This window comes from Lonchura striata, chromosome 30 (genome assembly GCF_046129695.1).
Source record: "Lonchura striata isolate bLonStr1 chromosome 30, bLonStr1.mat, whole genome shotgun sequence".
Classification (NCBI taxonomy): Eukaryota; Metazoa; Chordata; class Aves; order Passeriformes; family Estrildidae; genus Lonchura; species Lonchura striata.
In genome coordinates this window covers 1,183,332-1,204,931 of record NC_134632.1, presented here as the reverse complement: position 1 = coordinate 1,204,931, position 21,600 = coordinate 1,183,332, and the positions used below count along the sequence as shown (strand labels likewise).

Genomic DNA, 21,600 nt, shown 5'->3' with positions numbered 1-21,600 from the left:
GATTCCCAAAGCCTCTCACAATGTTATTTCCACTGGAGCTGCCCGTTCCTCATTTACCAATAGACTGTTTTCAGCCCTGGAAATTACCTGGATTTTGATGCATCCGGTGAGAGGCAAAGCAGGAGAAACCTCAGGCTTCAGCATGGGCTCTTCCCTGCTCAGGAGCCTGAGGAATCACCCCCAGGATGGACAAACATCAGACTTGTGTCAGAGCAAAGCCAACCTTTTCCTGCAGACAGGGCTGATTTCATGAAGCCCCTTGCTTTTAAAGGAGCCAGGAGGGATGGAAGTGATTTCTTTGTGGAGATGGCAAGCTCACAGAGTATTTGGAGAAAGGATTAGTTAATGTAGGAGACACTGTGCTGCCTGCAAGATGCCGACAGCTCCAAGGTCAACAGGGATCAGCCAGATGTTCTCGCTCCAAAACATGCCCACGTTGGATGCAGAACTCTCCCCACAGTGCAGGAATGTGTGAAATCTGGAGCTCCCTGTTGGGTGGTGAAAGGAGGAGAGGCAGGAAACAGCAGACACAGCCTGAACCTCACCCTCATCTGGAAGGAGGACACTAAAACATGAACTTCAGGAAGGCAAAGCCCCAAGGAGCCTCCTTTTGCAGGCTGCCCACTTCTCCTCCCTGAAAAAGGCCAGAAGGAGTGATCCCTTCCACCCACAGCACACAGATAAAGCAGGCTCCAGCAGCTCCCACCCAAACCCTGGCTCCTGAACGCAGGCAGCTCCTCAGCCAGGCAGGAACGGGCACTGCCAGGCAGCTCCAGGTCTGTGGGGGCAGCCAAGGGGAGGCTGCACCCAGCTCTGAGGGCTGCAGGAGTCTCCCTGAATTACAATGGAGCCTGTTCAAGGAGCTGGAACATCATGTCCTCGGCCACCTCAGTCCTTTGGCTGTCACCAACCTGAAGTAAACAGATTCTGCAGCAGCAATAAGCTCGTTACCAAGGCCACCGTATTGATCCCAAAGTGTAATTAAAATTCACAGTTCAAGCAGCCCAAGTCAACAGGGCAATGAGGGCAGCTCCAAAAGGCAGGACTGGCCTCAGCTTCCACATCCTGCTGTCTCAGAGGCACAGAACCCATGGAGGGAGAGCAGCTGCCAAAAAACAGCCCAAACTCTTCCCTGTCAGAGTGGGGAGGATCTGGCACAGAGAAGCTGTGGCTGCCCCATCCCTGGAAGTGTCCAAGGCCAGGCTGGACAGGGCTCAGAGCAACCTGGGATAGTGGAAGGTGTCCCTGCCCAGGACAGGGAGTGGAACTGGGGGGTCTTTAAGGTCCCTTCCAACCAAACCATTTCCAAACTAGCAGCTTCCTCTTTGGACCTTTGGGCCATCAACCAAGATGTCCCAGAGCACTCATTCCCAAGGGTTCCAGGGAAGCCTGCAGGGATGATGTGGGAAGAGAGGGATAGTGCAGAGTAGATTCCAGCATTGCTCAGGGTGCCCAAGCCCCTGGGATTATCCAGTGCCCTGGGAAGGGGCTCCACCTGCTGAGGTGTCACCATGATGCTCCTCCTTGGTGGGGCTCCCTGACTCTCCTCCCAGCCCCTTACAGACTCAACCCTTGGTTTCACCAAGTCTCACTCTGGGACAAGTTCTGGCACAAAGTCCTCTGCACTGTGGGCCCTTGGGGCCACCAGCAGGTCCCAGGACAGTCACCTGGAACGTCAGCACTGTGTGCTGAGTGAAGGTGAGCCAGAGGCCCCAGATAAGCAGCTCTGATCAAAGGGCTCAGCAGGAAGCATAACGAGCCCTCTGCAAATGCGACTGTCACCCCCAGGAAACTCCTGGTGATAAAAACACAGCCAGGCACAACCAAATCCCTCAAGCTGAGTGCTGAGGTTCCACACATTTCCTGCTCCAAAAGCTGGGATGAGGCACCCACTAACTTCTCAGAAGAGTAACGCAGAAGGGATCCTCACTTACAAAGGATTAACTCCAACCTGACCTTGAAAACCTGATTTCCAGAGTGAAATACCCCAGCCTCAGCATCTAGGAGGGAGCACAGGAGCCCATTCCAGCATTTGCACAGGCTGGAAGCACAGAGAAAACAGTTCCCAGAGAAAGCATTGTGGTAGGCCAGTCCCCAGCAGCAGAAGATAACCTGGCATCTCAGAGAAGGCCAAAACAAAACACTGTGCTCCTGCTCCAGCATTCTTCCCACACCCCAGACCTGGCTGCTCATGTGGGAAGGGGGTTCCCAGGATGGGGGGTCTCCACCCCTACACCATTAAAAGATGGCAGAGATGCTTCTGAAGACTGGGAAGAATGAATATCCAACTCTTCTCCCATCTCCAAAGGACTGACAGAAGAGTGGAAACCCAGCCCCCTTCAGGGATGCAGGAAGAAAAGAGGGAAGCAAAAGCCACAGGCTCTGACATATCATTTTGAAGACAGTTTATGCCCATCAAACCCCCAAAACCTCCTTTCTTTCCCCTCTCTGGTTCAACAATTCAATTAAGTGTCTTCCGGCCTTGCCCAGTGCTGGGGCACTGGCACAAGCTCCCCTCTGGATATCAGGGAGACCCTCCAAAACACCAAAACAATGGGAAGGTCCCAAGAGCAACTGAGAAAAAAATTAGGATTCTATCATTTAACACAGCACCAGGTTGCCCCAATCCCTGGTAATTCATCTCCACTCCAAACACACCTGTGCTTTTTTCCCCACTTATTAGGGTTTTCCTGAACCCCAGGGAAAGCCAGACTTATCTCAGGACATCCATACAGAGGACAATGAGCTGTTCAACTCATCCCAGCCCAGGCACCTCATTATGAGAGAGAAAAACTCAGAGCAGGGAACCAAAGAAATGGAGATCTAGGCAAAGGAATGAGGAGATTCAGGTGCACGGTGCCTGCAGAACAGCAGGACAGGAGGTGGTAGCCATGGCCCCAGACAGGCTCACAAAGGCACAGAGGATTTATGAGCAGCCACTCTAAGGAATTCAATTAAAGGGACAGGAAAAACGAATGGCTACAGGAGCTCTGTCAGGACAAACAAGGGCAGTCTCATCCCCCTGACAGCACCAAGGGGAAGGTATCACCCGGCCTGGCAGAGCTGCAGGGACCTGGGATAAGTCACCACAGAGCAAAGTGGGGCAGGGCCAGGTCTTTGGGAACGGGCTGGGCAGGGATGCAGCTGGCTGCAGCAAGGTCAGCGGTGCGCAGGCCACTGCAGACAGCAGGAACGATGCTCTGGAGAGGACACCCACCCTCGCAGGGGCCAGCAGCTCCCCACAGGCCCCATCCCCCTTCCCCAGCTTTTCCCTGCTCCATCTCTGCCACCCCCACAGCAGCCAGCCCGCTGCCACCGCAAAGCTGCAGCGCCTGCATTAGCATTCCCTGCCACAGCCGGCAGCCGCAGGGGCACAGCACGGGCACAGCACAGCCCCATGGGCACCCAACTCACCTCCCTGGAACCACAGCCGAGCCTTCAGCCCATCTCAGAGCCCAGCAATGCCGCAGCAGGGAGATCTGTCTGCAGCCAGGTGTGGAGCAGCCCAGCAGGCAGCGATGCCAGCGGGACAAGGACACGGCGGGGTGAGGTGACAGCCAGGGACAGCACTGCCAAGCCCCCTGCCCTGCCACACGCCCGGTGCCCCTCGCCGTGCCCTTCCCGCTCCAGGCACCCCCAGCTTGGCTCGGCTGGAGTTTAAGGCTCCGCCGAGCGGCTGACGTGGGTTGGGAAAGCGACTGCTGCCAAGGGCACCTGCAGGCTCCAGGGAGGCAGCAGAGCAGATGCCCACACGCAGCAGTGATGGCACACAGGGATTTGGAGGAGCACAACCTGCCCTTGAGCTCTGCCATCATCATCTCCACATCCACGTTCACTAAACCTGGGTAAGCCACCAGCCTCAGCATTCCAAATCTACCCCAGCAACACCACAGCAGTGGCTGGAGAAGGTGCAAAACTCAGCTTCGCTCACCCCTGCCTGCAAGCCACTCCTGACCAAAGAACCACCTTGCTCAGACCACACTGGGGTCATTATGCTGACAGACAAATCCCCATGAACTGCAGTGAAAAGGGAGCTCTGGCAGAGCCAGGCAATCCCAGCTGTTGGGGGAAAATGTCCTTATTGCTCCTTTCACCTCCACCAAGTCAGCTCCTACTTCAGCCTGGAGTTGATCATATTTAATCTTTTCATCTTTTACCTCCTGCTTGTTTCAATTTTTCACCATAAACGAGTCCCTGACAAGAGAAAAGAGCAATGCCAGGGGCTGATTCCCAGCTCCAGGTGACCCTAACAAGGAGACACCAACCTCTCCACAGCGCCCATAGGCCCAGTGTACCTCCAGCTGCATCCAGGATGCTCCTGCAGGTCCTGGGCTGGATGCTGTGGGCTCACACTGGCACCTTCCCCAAGCTCCAGCACAAGTTAAGGCTCCTCTGAAAAGCCATTCACAGAGCCTGCACTGAGCTTGGCCACATTCCCACCCTCTCCATCTCCAAACACCTCACACAAACTGCATCAGCAAAGTTCCAGGAGCCCAAAAACCCAGGGGGGACGTGCTTCAGCAGCACAGCACTATCTTGCCCACCTCTGTGCTGGTAAATCATCTCTCTCCACCATCTCCACTGACCTCTAACCATGCCAGGAGGTCCAGGGCAGCTGGCACAAAAACCACTTTGACTTGCAGGGAATCAGAAGGGCGTTTTAATGGCTTAATTGCAATCATGTTCTGAGGCATCAGAGCTGGGGGCACTCAACAGCTTATCTCAGGAGAGCAATTCTCCCTTCCTTGGTCTTTCATCCTCCTGCCAAGGCCTCTGCTGTTCCCCAGCACTATTTGCAGGAACTAGCCAGGCAAGGAAAACAGGAGCCCGGAGCGATTCATTCCCTGAGCTCAGCTCAGCTCGCTCCCCATCTCTGATGTTATCAGCCTCAAATGTCGTGTGTCGCTCTGGGCACCTTCAATATCCTCACCCAGCCAGGAAAAGCTGCAGCAGCCACTGAGTCCAACCAAGGCTCCTCATGCTGCACAGTCAAGTCTGCAGCAGAAAATTCTGGGGATACATCTCACCCCCCTGAGAGGATGGCAAACTTGCCTCTGAGGATGCTCAATGGACTCTCTTTTACCACAGGTGTTTTGGTTCCATGGGATGCTACAGGATTAGCAGCCTGCTGTCTCCTTGGAGCAGTCTCCTGCTGTTAGCTCTGACAGAGATGATGGTTATGAAAAGGTAAAAACAATTCCTGAGCTGAAGCTGTGCTGAGCCACTGCTGGAAGAGGCAGATCCCAGCCCCACATTCCTCTGCTCGTTCCTCCAGGCCATGTCCACAGCCCAGACAAACAGGGCCCAGTCTTCAAGCCCTGCTCCCTGGGAGAGAAGATACCTCAAATCCAGCTGACCTTCCCCAAGGGCCAGACACTCCCGAGTCCCAGCCGTGGCCAGAGCAGGCAGGAGAGGTTCCCCCGAAGGAGGAGGATGTTCCCATTTTCTGTGACTGCTCCGCCTTTGCTTCCACCGCTTCCAGGCGGCTGCAGCCCCGAGGGGAACGCAATGTTCAGCTGCACAGCTCTGTGCAGTGCCTGGAACACAGACCTGCCTCCCTGACCGTGCTGAAACTTCAGCACTGAGCCCAGAGCTCAGGGCCAGCTCCCCAGGTCACGGGGGTCCTGAACCCTGCTTCAGGGGCAAGACCAGCGCTCGCCCACCCTCAGTGCCGCCTGAGCACCCCACAGGGGTGTGGGAGCAGCACCGGGAGATCTCAGAGCTCCTGTGAGGCCTTCAGGCATGGAGGGGCACTGAGGAGACTCGGCAGCCTCTTCCTGAGCCCAAAGGTGCTCCCACTCACACCTCCAACAGAACCTGCCCCCAAAAAAACTCAACACTCTGAAATCTCTCAGCCACCCTTCTGAGTGACCCACAGCTGGATTCCAGGTTGCTGCTTCTGGCTCTTCCCATATGACAGGTCCCTCCTGCTTTGTCCCCACCACAAAGCTCTATCACGCCACAGTCCCATTCCAGGGGCCCACCCTGCCTGTCCCCTTCCCGGGGTCACCCTGTCCCCCTGCATCCCCCCTATGCCACAGCCCTGCTCTTGCCCCCAGGGCTTGACCCGAGCTGGCCCCAGCCCCCTGGAACCTGCCCTGCAGGTACTGGTCCTCCCCTCACCCCCATGCGGGCCAGGGCTGTACCCCAGTACAGACCCCTCTCTCCCCAGCACCCAAACCCTTCCCTCCCCACCCAAACTGGACCAGCAGCCCCCTGGGGCATACCTGCCACCCCCAGCCCCCTCGCCAGTCCCCCTCTCTGCCACTGCATGGGGACAAGCCCCACTTCCCAGTTAAACTGATCCATCAAACTGAGTCAGTTCCAGCCTTCCAGCACAGCCCCACACCTGTGGGGCCGCTCCTCCCACAGCCGGGGCACGGTCGTGTCCCCCCACGACCAAAGGCTGCTCCCCACAACCGAGGGGTGCTCCCTATGGCCAAGGGGTGCTCCCCATGACCAAAGGCTGCTCCCCACAACCAGAGGCTGCTCCCTATGGCCGGGGGCTGCTGCTCCCCACAGCCGAGGGGTGCTCCCCACGACCAAAGGCTGCTCCCCAAAGCTGAGGGTACTCCCCACAGCCGGGGGCTGCTGCTCCCCACAACCGAGGGGTGCTCCCTATAGCCGAGGGCTGCTCCCCATGACCAAAGGCTGCTCCCCACAACCAGAGGCTGCTCCCTATGGCCGGGGGCTGCTGCTCCCCACAACCAAAGGCTGCTGCTCCCCACGACCAAAGGCTGCTCCCCAAAGCTGAGGGTGCTCCCCACAGCCGGGGGCTGCTCCCCATGGCCGAGGGGTGCTCCCCACAGCTGGGGGCTACTGCTCCCCACAACCAAAGGCTGCTCCCCAAAGCTGAGGGTGCTCCCCACAACCGGGGTCTGCTCCCCACAGCCGGGGGCTGCTCCCCACGGCCGAGGGCTGCTCCCCACAACCAAAGGCTGCTGCTCCCCACGGCCGGGGGCTGCTCCCCACGGCCGGGGGCTCCTGCTCCCCACGGCCGGGGTCTGCTCCCCACGGCCGGGGTCTGCTCCCCACAGCCGGGGGCTGCTCCCCACGGCCGGGGTCTGCTCCCCACGGCCGGGGGCTGCTCCCCACAACCAAAGGCTGCTCCCCACGGCCGGGGGCTGCTCCCCGCCCGGAGCGGAGGCTGCATGCCCCGCCAGGGGCCAGTCCCGCCGCAGACCGGGCGCTCGCCCCGCTCCCCCTGCAGCTCGGGCTGCTCGCCCCCGCCGGGAGGAGGCTGCTCCCCGCGCCCAGCACAGCCCGTGCCCCTGCGGCACAGCGCTCCGCCGGCAGCCGGGGCTGCACCCCGAGCCAGCCCCCGGTCCCGGCCCCGCTACCTTCTTGGGGGCCTTGGTGACGGTGGCCATGAAGGAATATTTCTCGGCGTCCTCCACCTCCTTGGCCTGCTTCTCCTCGCCGCCGGCGGGCTCCGGCACCGACATCCTGGTGCGGCGGGGAACGCGGGGCGGGCCGCGGCCGCCGGCGGGACCAAACGGGGCACGGGCCGGCGGAGGGGCCGGGAGCACTGCGGGCTCGGCTCGCCTCTGGCCCGGCTGGGTTTGGTTTTGTTCGGTTCGGTTCGGCTCGGCTCAGCCCGGCTATGGCTCTAGCTCGGCTCAGCCCGGCCCGGCTCGCCTCTGGCTCTGGCTTGGCTCGGCCCGGCTCTGGCTCAGGCTCTGGCTCTAGCTCTGGCTCGGTTCGGCTCGGCTCGGCTCGCCCGGCCGGTCCCGCTCGGTCGCTCGCTGCCGCCGGCGCGCTGCCTGCGGCGGGTCTGCGGCCGGCGCGCCAGGGGCGGGGCCTCCTGACGTCACCGCGCCGTGACGTCATCCGCCGGGCTGCCGAGGCCGCGCGGCGCCGCCGGGGGAGCGGGCGAGGGGCGGGGCGCCCCCTGGCGGACACGGAGGGGAGGGCGCTGAGGGGCGGGAACGAGGGCGGGGCCAACGGGGGCGTGGTCACTCAGGGGGCGTGGTCACTCAGGGGGCGTGGTCACGGTGAGGGGCGTGGTTATTGTGATGGGCGTGGTCACTCAGGGGGGCGTGGTCAGGAACCTCAGCGCGGGCCAAATCCCAATTAACCACAATAATTATATAACATAAATAAAATTGCATATAAATTTCTATAATATATCATATAATATGTACTATTATGTAGTGCATATAATTATATAATTAATATGTAATTAATATATAATTCATATATAATTAATTCATCATTAATTCATTATCTAATTAATAAATAATTATATATGCATATAATTAGTTTTTTAGTTAAAATAGTTTTTAATTAGTTTTTAAATTAAAACTAATTAAATTCCTTACTTAGACTAAATGAAAAAATTATTAAGATTAATTTTATGCATTAAATAGCAACCACATAAATTAAATATTAATTATATATAAATGTGCAAAATATGTTAATTTATTTATATCTATAAGTTATGTATATTTACATTTCTAAGTTATTATAAAGCTATAAAATTTCTATACATTAATTTTATGCATATATATATGGTGTGCATGAATTTATATTAAATTACTGAATTATATAAGCGTATTACATAAATTATATTAATTTATATACAATTTTTCTAAATAAGTATAGACACTAAAAGAGCTGTGGGTGCCCATCCCCAGGTCCCGAGCTGTGGGTGCCCATCCCCAGGTCCCGAGCTCTGGGTGCCCATCCCCAGGTCCCGAGCTGTGGGTGCCCATCCCCAGGTCCCGAGCTCTGGGTGCCCATCCCCAGGTCCCGGAGCTGTGGGTGTCCATCCCCAGGTCCTGGAGGTGTGGGTGCCCATCCCCAGGTCCCGAGCTGTGGGTGCCCATCCCCGGGTCCCGAGCTCTGGGTGTCCATCCCCAGGTGTGTGTCCGGTCCCGGAGCTCTGGGTGCCCATCCCCAGGTCCCGGAGGTGTGGGTGCCCATCCCCGGGTCCCGGAGGTGTGGGTGCCCATCCCCAGGTGTGTGTCCGGTCCCGGAGCTCTGGGTGTCCATCCCCAGGTCCCGAGCTGTGGGTGCCCATCCCAGCGGTGTTAACCCCCGCGGTGCCAGCCCCCCGGGCTCGGGGCAGCGCCTCCCGGCCCTCGTTACCCATTAACGAGCCGAGCGGAGCCACCGGGGCTCGGAATCACCCGCCCACATCCCCAGCCCAGCGTGGGGGTGCTGAGCACTTTTTGGGAGTGCTGAGCCTGGCCGGGGCTTCCTCCCGCACTCCTGCTGCTCACCGCCCCGCAGCGGGCTCTGCCGGCTCCTGCGCTCCCGGGAGGGTCACAGCCAGCCTGTCCCCGGGGCCAGGGACACTGAGGGGCCGCATCCGCATCCCGGAGCGCTCCCGGCTCCGCAGAGTCCCACACGGGCTCTAGGGGCCATTCCAGGACAGACAGACAGGCGGGGGGCTCTGAGCCCGGACCACCCCATCCCCAAACGCCCCCCAGCAGCAGGGAGGGCTCTGAGCCCTGTTCGCCTTCACTTCCCCGGGGCTGCTCCCTTAAAATACAACCTGGGGAAAAAAAAATCAGCGTGTGGGTTAAAATCCCCAGGGGAAAGAGCAGATAACGGTTTTTAACCAAAACCGCTTTGTCTGGCCACAAAATGGGCCTCTGGCCACCTAAATCCTGCAGCAGTTCCTCGGCCAAAACCCTGTCCCGGAGCCGCCGTGCCCCGGGAACCGCGGCCCCGGGGCCTTTCCGCTGCTTCTGCCCCGTCAGCAGCTCTGCGGTGCCCGCGGCGGCTCTGGGGAGGCTTCCAGGGTGGGCAGAGCTCTCTGGGGGCTCTTGGGAGGGGTCTCAGGACATCTGGGGGGGTCTCCGAGTGCCTGGGAGGTTTCGGGAGAACGGGATGAGCCTGAGAGATGTCCCAGCCCTGCCAATGCCACAAGCAGCAGGGCTGTGGGGACCCCCAGGACCCCCGGGGGGGGGGTGCTGGTGACCATAGTCACTCCATGCCAGCCCATGCTTCAGGTCCCCTGAGCCTCTTGTCAATGCTTTCCCCTCCCACCATCCATCTTTTCCCCCAAACTCCCTGTTCTCATCCCATCAAAGCACCTTTTTGCAGTACAAACCCATCTGGGACCCCCGGAGGGACCCCCGAGTGCCCCACTCAATCCTGGGATGGGGGGTTCTTTTCTCCCCTCCCCTTCAGGTGCTGAGGGACAGGGATGTAGCTCCATGGGATTCCTGAGTGGGGGGCTGAGAGCAGGTTTTGCCCCCCAGATTGCAGGGGCTGGGGGTGGAAGGTGCCCGGGGCAGGGAATCACATCCCTGCTCCCACACAGGGTGGGGAAAAGGCACCAGCTGGGAACATGAGGAGCACAGGGACCCTCCTGGCCCGAACCTGAGGGCAGGGAGACAGTTTGGCTTTTTTCCTGCATTTTCCAGATGCTTTTACAGCACACAGAGCAGCCAGAAAAAGTCAGGGATGAGCAACTGCGAGGTGTAAGCACAGAGGGGTGGGCACTGGTGGTCCCCACACCGCCCAGCAAACTGGGATGCTCCCAGCTCTGCCCCCCAGCTCTGCCCCCCAGCTCTGCCTTAGCTTCAAGCTGCCTTCATCCAGCTCCAGCCACCCTCTCCTGTGCAGCTGTGGAGCTGCCTGGTGTATCCTGGTGCACCCTGGAGCACCCTGGAGCATCCTGGAGCAGGCCAGGGACTCGCTGCCCTCAGCACCCCCAAACCCGGGCACGGTGCCCACCCCTAAGAGCAGCCTCCGGCCTCAAATACCCCCCAAATCTGACCATAATGACCGTGGCACGGATCCAGCAGGATATATATAGGTCCCACTTCCCTGGGAAGGGGATGTGGACCTGGGAAACCCCCGGCTGCTGTTGGGGAGAGGAAGGGCTGGGCTGAGTCAGCTCCCCTCGAGGAATCCTGGTTGTCAGCAAACAAGGCAGCAGCTCAGCCCTGGCACTCACAGAAAGCTCCTAGACCCCTCCTGCCCTTGCCCCCCCCTCGGATGAGCAGGGGGGGTGTTCACCCTGCACACCCCATGGGCTGGTAGGGACCCAGGGTGATGGGGAGCCCCCTGGCATCCCCCTGGAGACGCTGGATCAGGGTATGGGGCTGCCCTGCTCCTGGAAAGAAGGAAAGAAAGCAGGGGGAGCGATGTGGGGGGAGGAAATGCCTCTTCCAGTGCTGTCACTCTAAGCAAAGTGCTCCAGGAAACTTTGCCTCAAGTGTCTTTGTTTTAAACAGCTGCTTCCCAACCATTCACACAGATTTTGGGGGGCCACAGCACCAGAGCCGGTGCCTGGAGCTCTCAGCGGTGCCGGCAGAGCTGGGGCAGGAAGGGCAGATGAATCCCTCTGCCCTCATTGCAGTGGCCACGAACTCCCACACGCATCCCCAGGGAAGCAGGTCAGGGTAAAACCACCAGGACTCAGCCCCAGTCACCCCCTCAGGGACCCCAGGGATGTGACAGGGCAGCCACAATCTCCAGTCCCCCCTTGCATCCCAGACTTACACCAAGCTACACATCTCTGTTTATTAATAATATTAAATATACAAGTTGTTTTCCATTATTTTCTTTAAATAGACTTTTAAATGCCTTTGTATAAAATATTTCAGGATTTCATTGTATAAAAAAAAAAAAAAAAAGACATCCCAAAACCAACAAAAAGCCCCAACCAAACAACAACAACAACAAAAAAAAAAAAGGCAAAATAAATCCAACACGGGTAAAGGCAAGTTTTCTCCCCCAGGAGCAGCTCCTCCACAGTGTAAACTGGTGACTTACACCACCAGGAGTTTGGCCCCAGACTTCCTGCTGCATCAGGGCTTTTATCCTGATTTACACCAGTCCCTCGCCCAGGAACCCCCTCCTTCTGCCAGTCATAAATACACACACACATATATATATACATATATATATAACCCCAAATTAATAGTGATGCTTTCTTTAAAAACAGTCGGGTTTGTCCATATTTTCATCCTTCATATAAAAATAATGCTTGAAACTCCCAGAGCAGCGTGGGCCACGCTTCATCCAGGGCTGGAGGGAGCCGTTGGATTTTGGGGCATCTCCAGGGCTGGTGCATCCCAAACCAGGCTCTTCCCAAAGCCCGGGAGCGGGGCAGTGCCAAGAAGCCCCAGGGTGCCCAGCGGGGGCACTTCCAGCTCTTACACCCACGTGGATCCCATCCTTGCCAGCCCCATTCCCTTCTCCAAAGCGCAGCCACCAAAGAAATGGAATCCCAGCGAGGCCAGCTCGCGGCGAGGACCCCGTGAGGGGCACACGGCCCCCCAGAACATTTGTGCAGGATAAAGACTTTCATCCATTCTATGAAAAAAAACAAATGATCCCTAACAACAGGAGGATGGGGAGGGACTGGGATGGTGCCAAGGGTCACCCCAAACCCAGCCCCGTGCAGGGACACGGGCACGGGTGGGCTTTAAATATTCACAGTGTGAGGGTTTGAGTTGCAAGTCAGGGCTGGGGGTCTCAGGACTGGCCCCCCTGGAATTCAGGACGCTCCAGTTGAAGCCTCAGGAAAGGCAGGGTGAAGGAGGCGATGGGTGCTGCTCCAAACCCAGTCTGCCGGGATGGGAGAAAAGCCAGAGGATTTGGGGAGCTGATCCTATCTATCTTCATCCAGCTCTGGCCGTGTCCAAGTGGGATCTGCTTCCATCATCCCACATCCAGCACCTCCGTGGTCCCGCTCAGCGCCGCAGCGTCGCACCAGCCCCCGCTGCCGTCCCGCACAGCCTGCGGCCATGCCCCGACTCCTTCCAGCCCTTCACTTCCCGGTGCCCGGGGGTCCCACTCAGGGCACATCCCCCCATCCTTTTGTCCCTGCCAGGGAGTTTTTTTGCAGTCTCTGGCCATCGGCACGGGGCAAGGGAAGAGGGAGTGTCAGCATCACGGTGGGATCGCGGCAAGGCTGGCGCGTGCCACCCCTCCTTCCGTCCGGATCTGTCCCCCGAGCAGCTTCACATCCTGCCTGGGGCCCTGGGAAAAGGAGGAGAGAGATGAGCAGGAGCTGGGGCTCTGCCAGGGAGGGCAGCGTGGGGTGAAACACACGAAAACCACAGGAAAAAATACTATGTATATTAAGAAAGTGCCAGTAATGGATTAACGAGCTGCAAAACCACATGCTGGCAGCGCTGGGGCACAGACCTGCTCCTGTCCGTGTCTTCCCACCCAGAGTTTCCCTGCCCGTGGCCAAGGTCAGCACCAACCAGGGACACCATATTGTCCTCTCAGCTTGGACCGCAGCCCTTCAAGGTCCCAGCCAGCCCCTGATCACCTCAGAGATCCTGAGTCTCCAGCTCTGAACATTCCCTTGCTCCCTGCAGCGCCCTGTGGCAGAAAGATGGGGGGGTTAGAGCGGGGCTGCCCAGGGTGGGGGTCCCCAAAGCCCCCCCGTGCAGGATGCTGTCACACTCACCTCCTCTCTGGCTCCTCGGGGTCACAGCCACCATCCTCCAGTGACCGCTCCAGGACCTGTGTGGAGGGAGGGAAAGGGGGAGATGAGCCCTGGGCAAGGGGAGGAGGCTGCAGCAGCAGGGTGGCAAATCTCCCAAATTACATCCTCCCAGCGCCCAGCACCACCAATTAATTGTACCCCAAAATTGTGGGGAAAATGGGGCTCAACCCACACTGGCCAAGAGACAAGTGGGGAAACTGAGGCAGGAGACAATCGTGGTGCCCGGGGAGGAGATGAGGCAGGGATCTTACCCTGGATTTATACTTGTAGAAGAGCAACCCTCCTGTGGCCAGCAGCACGGCCACCACGCTGGCCACCGTAATGTAGATGAGGGGCTCCTGGCGGCCCTCGCTGGCGGGCGGCTCCTTCCTGCGCTGCTCTGCGCCCAGAACAAAGGCAGAGTCAAAGCTGGGCCCGGCCCCGCCGCCATCCTCGGGGCCCCGCAGCCGGCCGGGCCCCCAGCCCCACGGCCTCGCCCTGCGGCCGGGGCCGCCCGGGGCCGGCAGCTCCGGGGCCATCCTGGAGAAGCGGAGCTGCGTGACGGGCTCGGCCGCGGCGCGGATCCTGCCCCGGCCGCCCGTCGAGCCGGCGCTGGGCGATGCTGTCGGAGGGGTGCTCCTGAGCCCGCCGGGCTGCTCCGGGAGGATGGAGCCTCCCCACTGCTGGCCTGGATCCTGCGGCGGGTGGCCGGTGTCCCACTCCACCAGCTCGCCATCCCCACGGAGGACGGGGATGTCACCCCGGGCCAGGCTCAGCGTCCCGGCCGGATCCTGGAGGGCTTCGGCACTGCTGGCTGGAGCCGTCTGCTTCATCCCGGGGGCCAACGCCAGTGCTGGGTCACCTAGCCCGGCACCCAGGACCTCCTCGGTCCCTGAGCCCCCGTCCGTGCTACTGGGGGGCTGAGATGGGGCCTCTAAGTCAGCGAGGGTGGTATGGAGGAGGCTGGAAGGGAGCCGGGTGCTAGCGGGTGCCGTGTCCCTGCCAGTGGCAGCAGAGAGGGAGGGCTGGGTGGTAGAAGGGAGGGCAGGGGACAGGCAATTGCAGTCAGGATCTGTCCCCACACCTGAAAGAAGGAGAGAGAAGAGACAGCCGTGGGGTCACCAGCCTCCAAGAGGGGCGTAGCCAGCAGATCTGAGGTCAGGGGCACTGTCCCCGTCCCTCCCCGCAGCCCCAGGCACGCGGGTCAAACAGCCCCTCAAAAAATGGGAGAGCAAGGGAGAGCCAAGGAACAGGCAGGAGCAGGCAGGGCAGCGTGAGGGTGACAGGCAGCGGGTGGGATGAAGCAAACCCGAGTCACCGAGTCCCCTGAGCCGATGGCAGTGGGTTATTCACAACTTGCAGGAGCCAGAGAGCCACATTTAACGTCCCCACGGCACAAGGACATGGCACAGCTCCGACACGAGGGTGACAGTGTGACATCTCCTCCATGCAAACACGGCACGGGCACTCGCGGAAGCGCGGACGGCAACACGGGGCTCTTCCACCCCGGCAGCAACACTCTCCCCAGAGGCTTGGCCAGGGGACACTGAGGCACGAGGCAGCTGAAGTGACACAGCCAAGGTCATGCAGCGTTTGGTGGCACAGCAATCCCTCCATTTCTCAGAGTTGTGCTCCACCCGGCATCGGGGCTTTGAGACAGAGCTGAGCCTCATGCTTCCTTGGTCCCCCTCAGCATCTCTCCCTTGTCTTGCTTCCAGAAGGATTTAGCCCAAATCCCACCTTCAAATGGCAGCCAGCCCCTTCTCCCCTGACACTGCTGCAGAGCTCACTGACACAGGGAAAGGAGCCAACGTGGACACATGCCACACCCACAGACACACGACTCTTAAGGTGCTCCATGCAGGCGAGCCCAAGCTCCCCAGACTGGCACAGGTTTACTGGGCAGAGGCCAAGCCTTGGCATCTCACCTGGTGAGGATCCAGCTTTCCTGGGACCCGGGCACACCCTGCGGTAGACTCGGCTGCAATCCTTCTCAAAAGTCTCCTGGTTCTGCAGCAGTCGCTTGATGTCCTGGAAGAAATCCTTCACCAGCACCAGCATCTCGTAGGGGGACGTGGTGAACTCCTTGAAGCACATCTGTGAGAGCTGGAGGAAGCAGCAGGGTCAGCATCAGCTCCACGACCACCCAGTGTCACCCCCACAGGTACCACAGTGCTCCCAAGGCAGGATTTGCTGGCTCCATGCACACCCCACCTCTGCTCTGCCCAGCAGCACATCCCCACCCCAGGGTGCTCTGCACATCCCATTTCACCTCAGGACACTCTGCACATCCCATTTCACCCCAGGATGAGGACCCAGGCCCAAACCCCCACGAGGCTGGGGTCACTGTACCATTCTCTCCTCATCATCCTCATCCCTGATGCAGGGGTCCACATTCTCGTCGATGCTGTTGTACATCCTGCGCACCATCTGCATCTTGCGGGCGTTGGACGAGTTCTCCTTGAACTCCGTTCTCTCCAGGATCTTGCCCATCAGGGGAAAGGCAGCTTTCACATAGCAGATGGAGTCGTTCTGCAAGGATACAGTGACAAAAAGTGACAGCGGTTACCGGGTGGCCATCCCGCTCTGCCTGGGGGAAACTGAAGCACGGAGGCACAAAATGCTTTTCTACAATCCCAAAGTGGGATTGGAAGCCACCAGGCCAAGCAGGATGGGTCCCTCCTGGGCTGTCTCCTGCAAAGGGAGGCTGGGGATCTGGGGAGCTCCCACCAGCCAGCCCTGCTTCCTGTCCCCAGTGTCCCCAGCAAGAAACCACTCACCAACTGCATCTTGTCAATGAACTTGAAGGAGACCCTGCCCGGGTGCTGCATCTGGGTGTCAGCCTGGAAGGACAAAGCAGGATGTCACCCCACATCCCCAGGGACAGCGCTGGGGCTGAGCACCCCAGCTATGCCATCTTTGGGCACGGGGTGCCTGAGACCCCCAAATCCACAGGGCTAGGAGGACTTTGCTCCCATTCCTGCTTCATCCCATCCCTTACTCCTCCTCCTCCTCACACAGGCACATCCCTACGGTTGATGCAGTGGCAGGAGTAAGCTCAGGATTCCTGCTCCCATCAGGATGTTGTACTCCCCAATTCACAGACCTTCTCCTGCCTTTCCCTGCCTGCTCCCACCCCGCCTCTCTTCCTCCTCCTCCTCCTCCTCCTCTTCCTGCCAGCGCCACAGCGGAGCCCAGCCCCGCTTAATTCTCCTCGGGTCTCCCCCGCATCACTCTCTCCTCTAAATCCAGGCTGCAAAAGAGCATCCTGCCGTGCAGGAGGTGGCCGTGACACCGGGGTCACACGTTCTCCGGGATCACACAACGCCGGGGTCCCACCCGCAGCGCTGCCGGCCGCCCACGCCACCACCCTCCCCAGTGGGAGGAAAAACCCACCCTAAGCAAACGCTCTCCCTCCGGGCTGGCATCCCCGGCTGGGAGGGCGAGGGCTGGCAGAATTGCCGGCCGGCATTTCTCCTCCTAGCCTGGGATGCCGTCCCGGAAACAATTGCTCCATTATCCTGCAGGCGCTGGAGCGAGGGCCAGCTCCTCCATCAGCGAGGAGAGGGCTGCAATCCCCAGCAGGAAAACCACATCGTCCATTCAAACCTGCTCCGTTCCCTCCCTCCCACAGCCGCGCACCCAATTTTAATCCCTCGGGGGATGCGTTGTGCAGAGAGGGCTCGGGCAGAGGAAGCCGAGCTCGCCCAGAGCGGCTCCCGGCCCCGCAGCTCGGTGGTTAAAGAGGAAGAGGTGAAGCGAGCCCGGACGCGGCGGTTTGCACCGAGCGGAGCTCCCGGGGACTCGGAGGCGCCGCTCCCGTCTCTCGCCCGCACACCCCTCTTGCTGCAGGCAGAATTTAATCTGCGACAACCCTGCAAATCCCTGCGTGCCCCCGATTCCCGCTTCTCCCCTGAACATCCGCGTGATTCCCCGCTCGGAGGTGAGCCAAGGGCCACGAAGAGAGAGATACGGCCCCGGCAGCTGTGTCCGCCGGGCCGGGGCTGGCCGTGCCGCGGGGCGGCCGCCGGCGCCCGGAGCTGCCCACGGGCCACACGGGACGACGGCCCCATCGCCCAGCCCGGTCGGCTCCACCGGCCGGCCGGGCCCCCCTCGCCGCCTGCCACCCACCCACAGCCCCGTTGCCAGCCCAGCTTCCAGGCAAGCAGCTGGACTCAGGAATGCAGCCGGATTCCTCTGCTTAACCCCTGCGCGGCCGCCCGGAAAGCACCACAGCCCGCAGAGCCGCCCCTCCGCTGCTTCCCCAGCGGCCCTGCGCCCATCCAGCCTCAGTCCTGTCCCCTTCCCGGCCTCGCTCCTGCTGCCGCCTTCTCTCGCTCCTCCTGTCGTCACTTTTCCATAGCCACCCTTGATAAAGGCACGACATCTGTCACTCCGCGGTGCCCACTTGTCCCTTGTGCCCATGGATGCTCAGCTCCCGGGTGCCGTCACTTCACTAGGGGAGCTGAAGATCGCCCCATTTCCTTATTTCAGCACTAAAACAGAGCTGCTTTGTGCCCATCTGGCGCCACATGAGCCCCCATCCCACGGCACAGCCCCGGAAGGGCACTCACCAGCTCCTCCAGCTCGGCCAGGTGCCTCTCTGTGATGATCTGCTGGCAGTAGCTGTTCTGCTCCGTCTCATGGATGCGGAGCAGCAGGAGGAGGAGGGACGACAGCAGGGAGCAGCGGAGCAGGCACACCTGAGCACGGCACAGGAAGAGTTTGAAGCAGGGATAAGCCACACACATGCCAAGCCCCCTGCCAATCTCCACCACCCCCCGGCATGACCACCTCTGTGGGAGCCGGCACTTGGCCACGGTCCAGCAGGATAATCCCACTGTGCTCCTCCAACCCCGTGCCTATCCCCATCCTGCTATTTTTAGGAGCTCCAGGTCAGCAGGGAATTTCCCAAGGCCCGGTGACACACGCCTGAATGTGGCCCTTGGCCACCTCCACATTCCCGATCCAGCCCCTCTCCCCTCTCCCGAACCATTTCTCCGTCTCTCCTGCAAATCTCCTCCTCCGCCCTGGCTCTCCAGAGCCCATCTGACACACTGACCCACCCATCCCCAAAAAATCCTCTTCCCACCCTCCAGACCCCCCCAGCTGCACCCGCCGGGCTCTTTCCATGCAGCAGCTCTGGCCTCGTCCCAAATTTCCCTCCCAATCCCCCTGCAAAGAAGCGGGGAGGCCCCGATCCGTGGCGGGACCCCGGTGAGAAACGGGGCTTGATCCAGAGCCAAGACTCCCGAGGTGGGGGCGGAGGGGACCCTCGGGTGGGTGTGCACCCCTCTCCCGGGGCACCGGCAGGGGACAGGGTGCCTGGGTGATGAGTGGGGGGGAATTTCCCTTGGATGATATCCAGGAATCCTCCCCTCTTGTGAAACTCCAAGATGCCGCCCGGGCCACCGCCGAGATGTGGTCACGGCTGAACGGAGCCTCACCCCGCCGGGAACGGGCTGGGGACGGGGCTGGAGCCGGGAACGGGGCTGGAGTCGGTGACCGGGACGGGGCTTCACCCCGCGGCTCCGGGGCTGGAACCGCGCCGGGGGCTGGCGCCTCATCGCGCAGGTCCGGGAATGGAGCCGGGGCTGCAGCATCGCCCCGCCGGGGACGGGGCTGGGGCCGGGGACCGGCCGGGGCCTCCCCACGCCCGGTTTGGGAATCGTAACGGGGCTGGAGGCGGGAACCGGGAACCGGGAACCGGGGCCGGAGCCGCGGCTTCACCCCGCGGGTGCGGGGCTGCCGCGGCCAAGCGAGGCGGGGCTGGAGCATCCCCCGGCGGGAGCCGGGACCCCCGGGGGACGGGACCCACCGCGGGGCACGGGGACACGCGGGGCCGCCGCTCCCGCGGGGGCCCCGCACAGGTGGCGGCGGGCGCCGGGCTGGGGGGGGTCTCCGCGGCCGCGGGGAGCGGGAGGGGCCGCCGTACCTTGGCTCCGAGGCGGGGCATGGGGGCTGCCGTGGGACCGGGGCCGGGCGGAGCGGGCGAGGCGGCAGCGGCGGCGGGGCCGAGCGGGGCCGGGCTGAGCCGCCGCCGCGGCCGCGCTCCCCTTTATAGCGCCGCGGCAGCATGTGGTTTATGAGAAAGCCCTGGCGGGCGGCCAGGCCCCGCGGGGCCCGGCCCGGGCCAGCACCGGCAGGGCACCGAGCGGCACTGCCGGCTCCCGTGTGCACGGCTCGGCTCCGGGCAGAACCGCTCAGGTCCCATCGGAACCGCTGGGGCCGTTCAGTCGCTCGGACTCGCCGCCGCTGGGGTCGAAGCGGCGCCGTTCGGGTTGGGCTGGAGCCGCTCGGTTGCGATGGGATCGGCTCGGCTTTCCCGGAACCGGCTCGGCACGGCTCGGCCCGTGTGTGTGAGCCCCCGTTATCGCAAACACACGCGTGTGTGCTCACCTGGGCGCACGCACACCTCTGCGTGGATGCGCCACGGACAGACACCACCCCTGCGTGGCCACGGGCACCCCGGGCGCCGGTAGCCACGGGCACACGCACAGCCCTGAGCCTGGCACGTGTGTGTACGCACACACACAACTGTGCACACGCGGGGACCCCTCGGAACGTGCACGTGTGCTCACACCCCCGTGTGTGTGTATGGTCACCCCTGGGCACTTTTATCCGTGTGAACATAAACACAACCCCCCTGGATGTGCAGGGACACCCCTCAGAGCACGCACAGAGCTCTGGGCCTTGCACGTGTGTGCTTGCTCATCCCTGGGCACACACACACACACACAGACACACATATGATGGACACCCATCAGAGCATGCAGGGATGGATGCATCAGCAAGGATGTGCATGGACAGATCCATGAGCATTGATCAGCCCACGTGTGCACAGGCAGATCCATCTGCACAGATGGACCTGTACGTGCACAAGCAGATGCACTGGTAGGGATGTGCACGGACAGATGTCTGCATACGTGTGCATGATAGATCTGCATGAACATGGACAAATCCGTGTGCATGGATGGGTTCACATGAGCACAGACACATCCAGGGGCATGGATGGGTCCACACATGCATGGAGAGACCCATGTTTGCATGGAGAGATCCATGTTTGCATGGATGGATCCCCATGGGCATGGATGGATCCACGTGTGCATGGATGGATCCACGTGTGTATGGATGGATCCCCATGGGCATGGATGGATCCACGTGTGCATTGATGGTTCCCCATGGGCATGGATGGATCCATGTGTGCATGGATGGATCCACGTGTGCATGGATGGATTCCCATGGGCATGGATGGATCCATGTGTGCATGGATGGATCCATGTGTGCATGGATGGATTCCCATGGGCATGGATGGATCCACGTGTGCATGGATGGATCCCCGTGTGCATGGATGGATCCACGTGTGCATGGATGGATCCCCGTGTGCATGGATGGATCCACGTGTGCATGGATGGATCCCCGTGTGCATGAATGGTCTATTTGTGCACAGAGGGTCCCCATGTGCACAAGCAGATCCATGTGCACAGGTGCAGATCCGTGCACAGGGATCTGTGAGGGGCTGGATCCGGGCCCAGCACAGCCATGCAACATGGGATTTTCCTCTCCGCTGCCTGTTTGCTTTCCAGGCGACTGGAAGTGATTAGTGGCCACGAGGTGATCCACGGCGGTGCCAAGCACTCGGCATTCTGACAGGAAACCGAAAGCAAACTGCTCCACAAACACTGGCATGTGGCTGCAAGAGGGGATGGTGACAATGGGGCCAAGTGTGGGTGACAGCCACCACATCCGAGCTTCCGAGGGGCCAGCGGGATCTGCTCCCCAGGGCCGGAAACCCTGCTGGGCTTGCAGAAGCTGCTGAGGGGTTTTCCTGGAGCTGAGAGCTCATTCCAGTAGTGATGGGTTGGGATCAGTGATCTGCTGGAAGAGACGGGGAAGAGTTGGGAAGCAGCTGGAGTTGGGGACAGCAGTGACAGCCCCAAGATAGCGTCAGATTTGCACCAGCACATGGGTGCCCCAGCTCTTGTCACCCTCAGTGTCCCTTAGCAACAGCAGCAGATAAACATCTGAGGGTGCTGAGGGTGACAGGCTGGGGAAGGAGTAGAAATCAGGTTTAGAAATCAGCTGTCCTCCCAAAATAACCCCTTTCTCCCCAAAACGCTGAGACATTTTTCATCACAAGCTATTCTGGGAGCCTCGCAGCCCCCGCGCTGGGAGGACACCGGGGTGGACGCCGGGGA

General features: G+C 60.5%; 2 protein-coding genes across 3 annotated transcripts in view; both read right to left on the bottom strand.

Annotated features, from left to right (window-relative positions):
* AHCYL1 (adenosylhomocysteinase like 1) overlaps positions 1 to 7,536 on the bottom strand; it is a 29,425-nt gene extending 21,889 nt beyond the window's left edge. Inside the window, exon 1 of one of the 2 annotated variants that reach the window (XM_021527639.3) lies at positions 7,341 to 7,536. In XM_021527639.3, the coding sequence (XP_021383314.1) occupies positions 7,341 to 7,445 (105 nt within the window). In that variant the 5' untranslated portion in view covers positions 7,446 to 7,536. The remainder of the gene's footprint in view (positions 1 to 7,340) is intronic. The other variant, XM_021527638.3, reaches the window with a different exon arrangement.
* Positions 7,537 to 11,470: 3,934 nt separating this feature from the next.
* CSF1 (colony stimulating factor 1) lies at positions 11,471 to 19,418 on the bottom strand. Its single transcript, XM_077789051.1, has 9 exons — positions 19,338 to 19,418; positions 17,977 to 18,105; positions 16,183 to 16,245; positions 15,755 to 15,934; positions 15,331 to 15,508; positions 13,675 to 14,486; positions 13,385 to 13,440; positions 13,244 to 13,296; positions 11,471 to 12,945 (listed from the first exon to the last, which is right to left on the bottom strand). The coding sequence occupies exons 1-8, from the start codon at positions 19,356 to 19,358 to the stop codon at positions 13,245 to 13,247; spliced, it is 1,491 nt and encodes a 496-aa protein (XP_077645177.1). The 5' UTR covers positions 19,359 to 19,418; the 3' UTR covers positions 11,471 to 12,945; position 13,244.
* Positions 19,419 to 21,600: the final 2,182 nt, after the last annotated feature.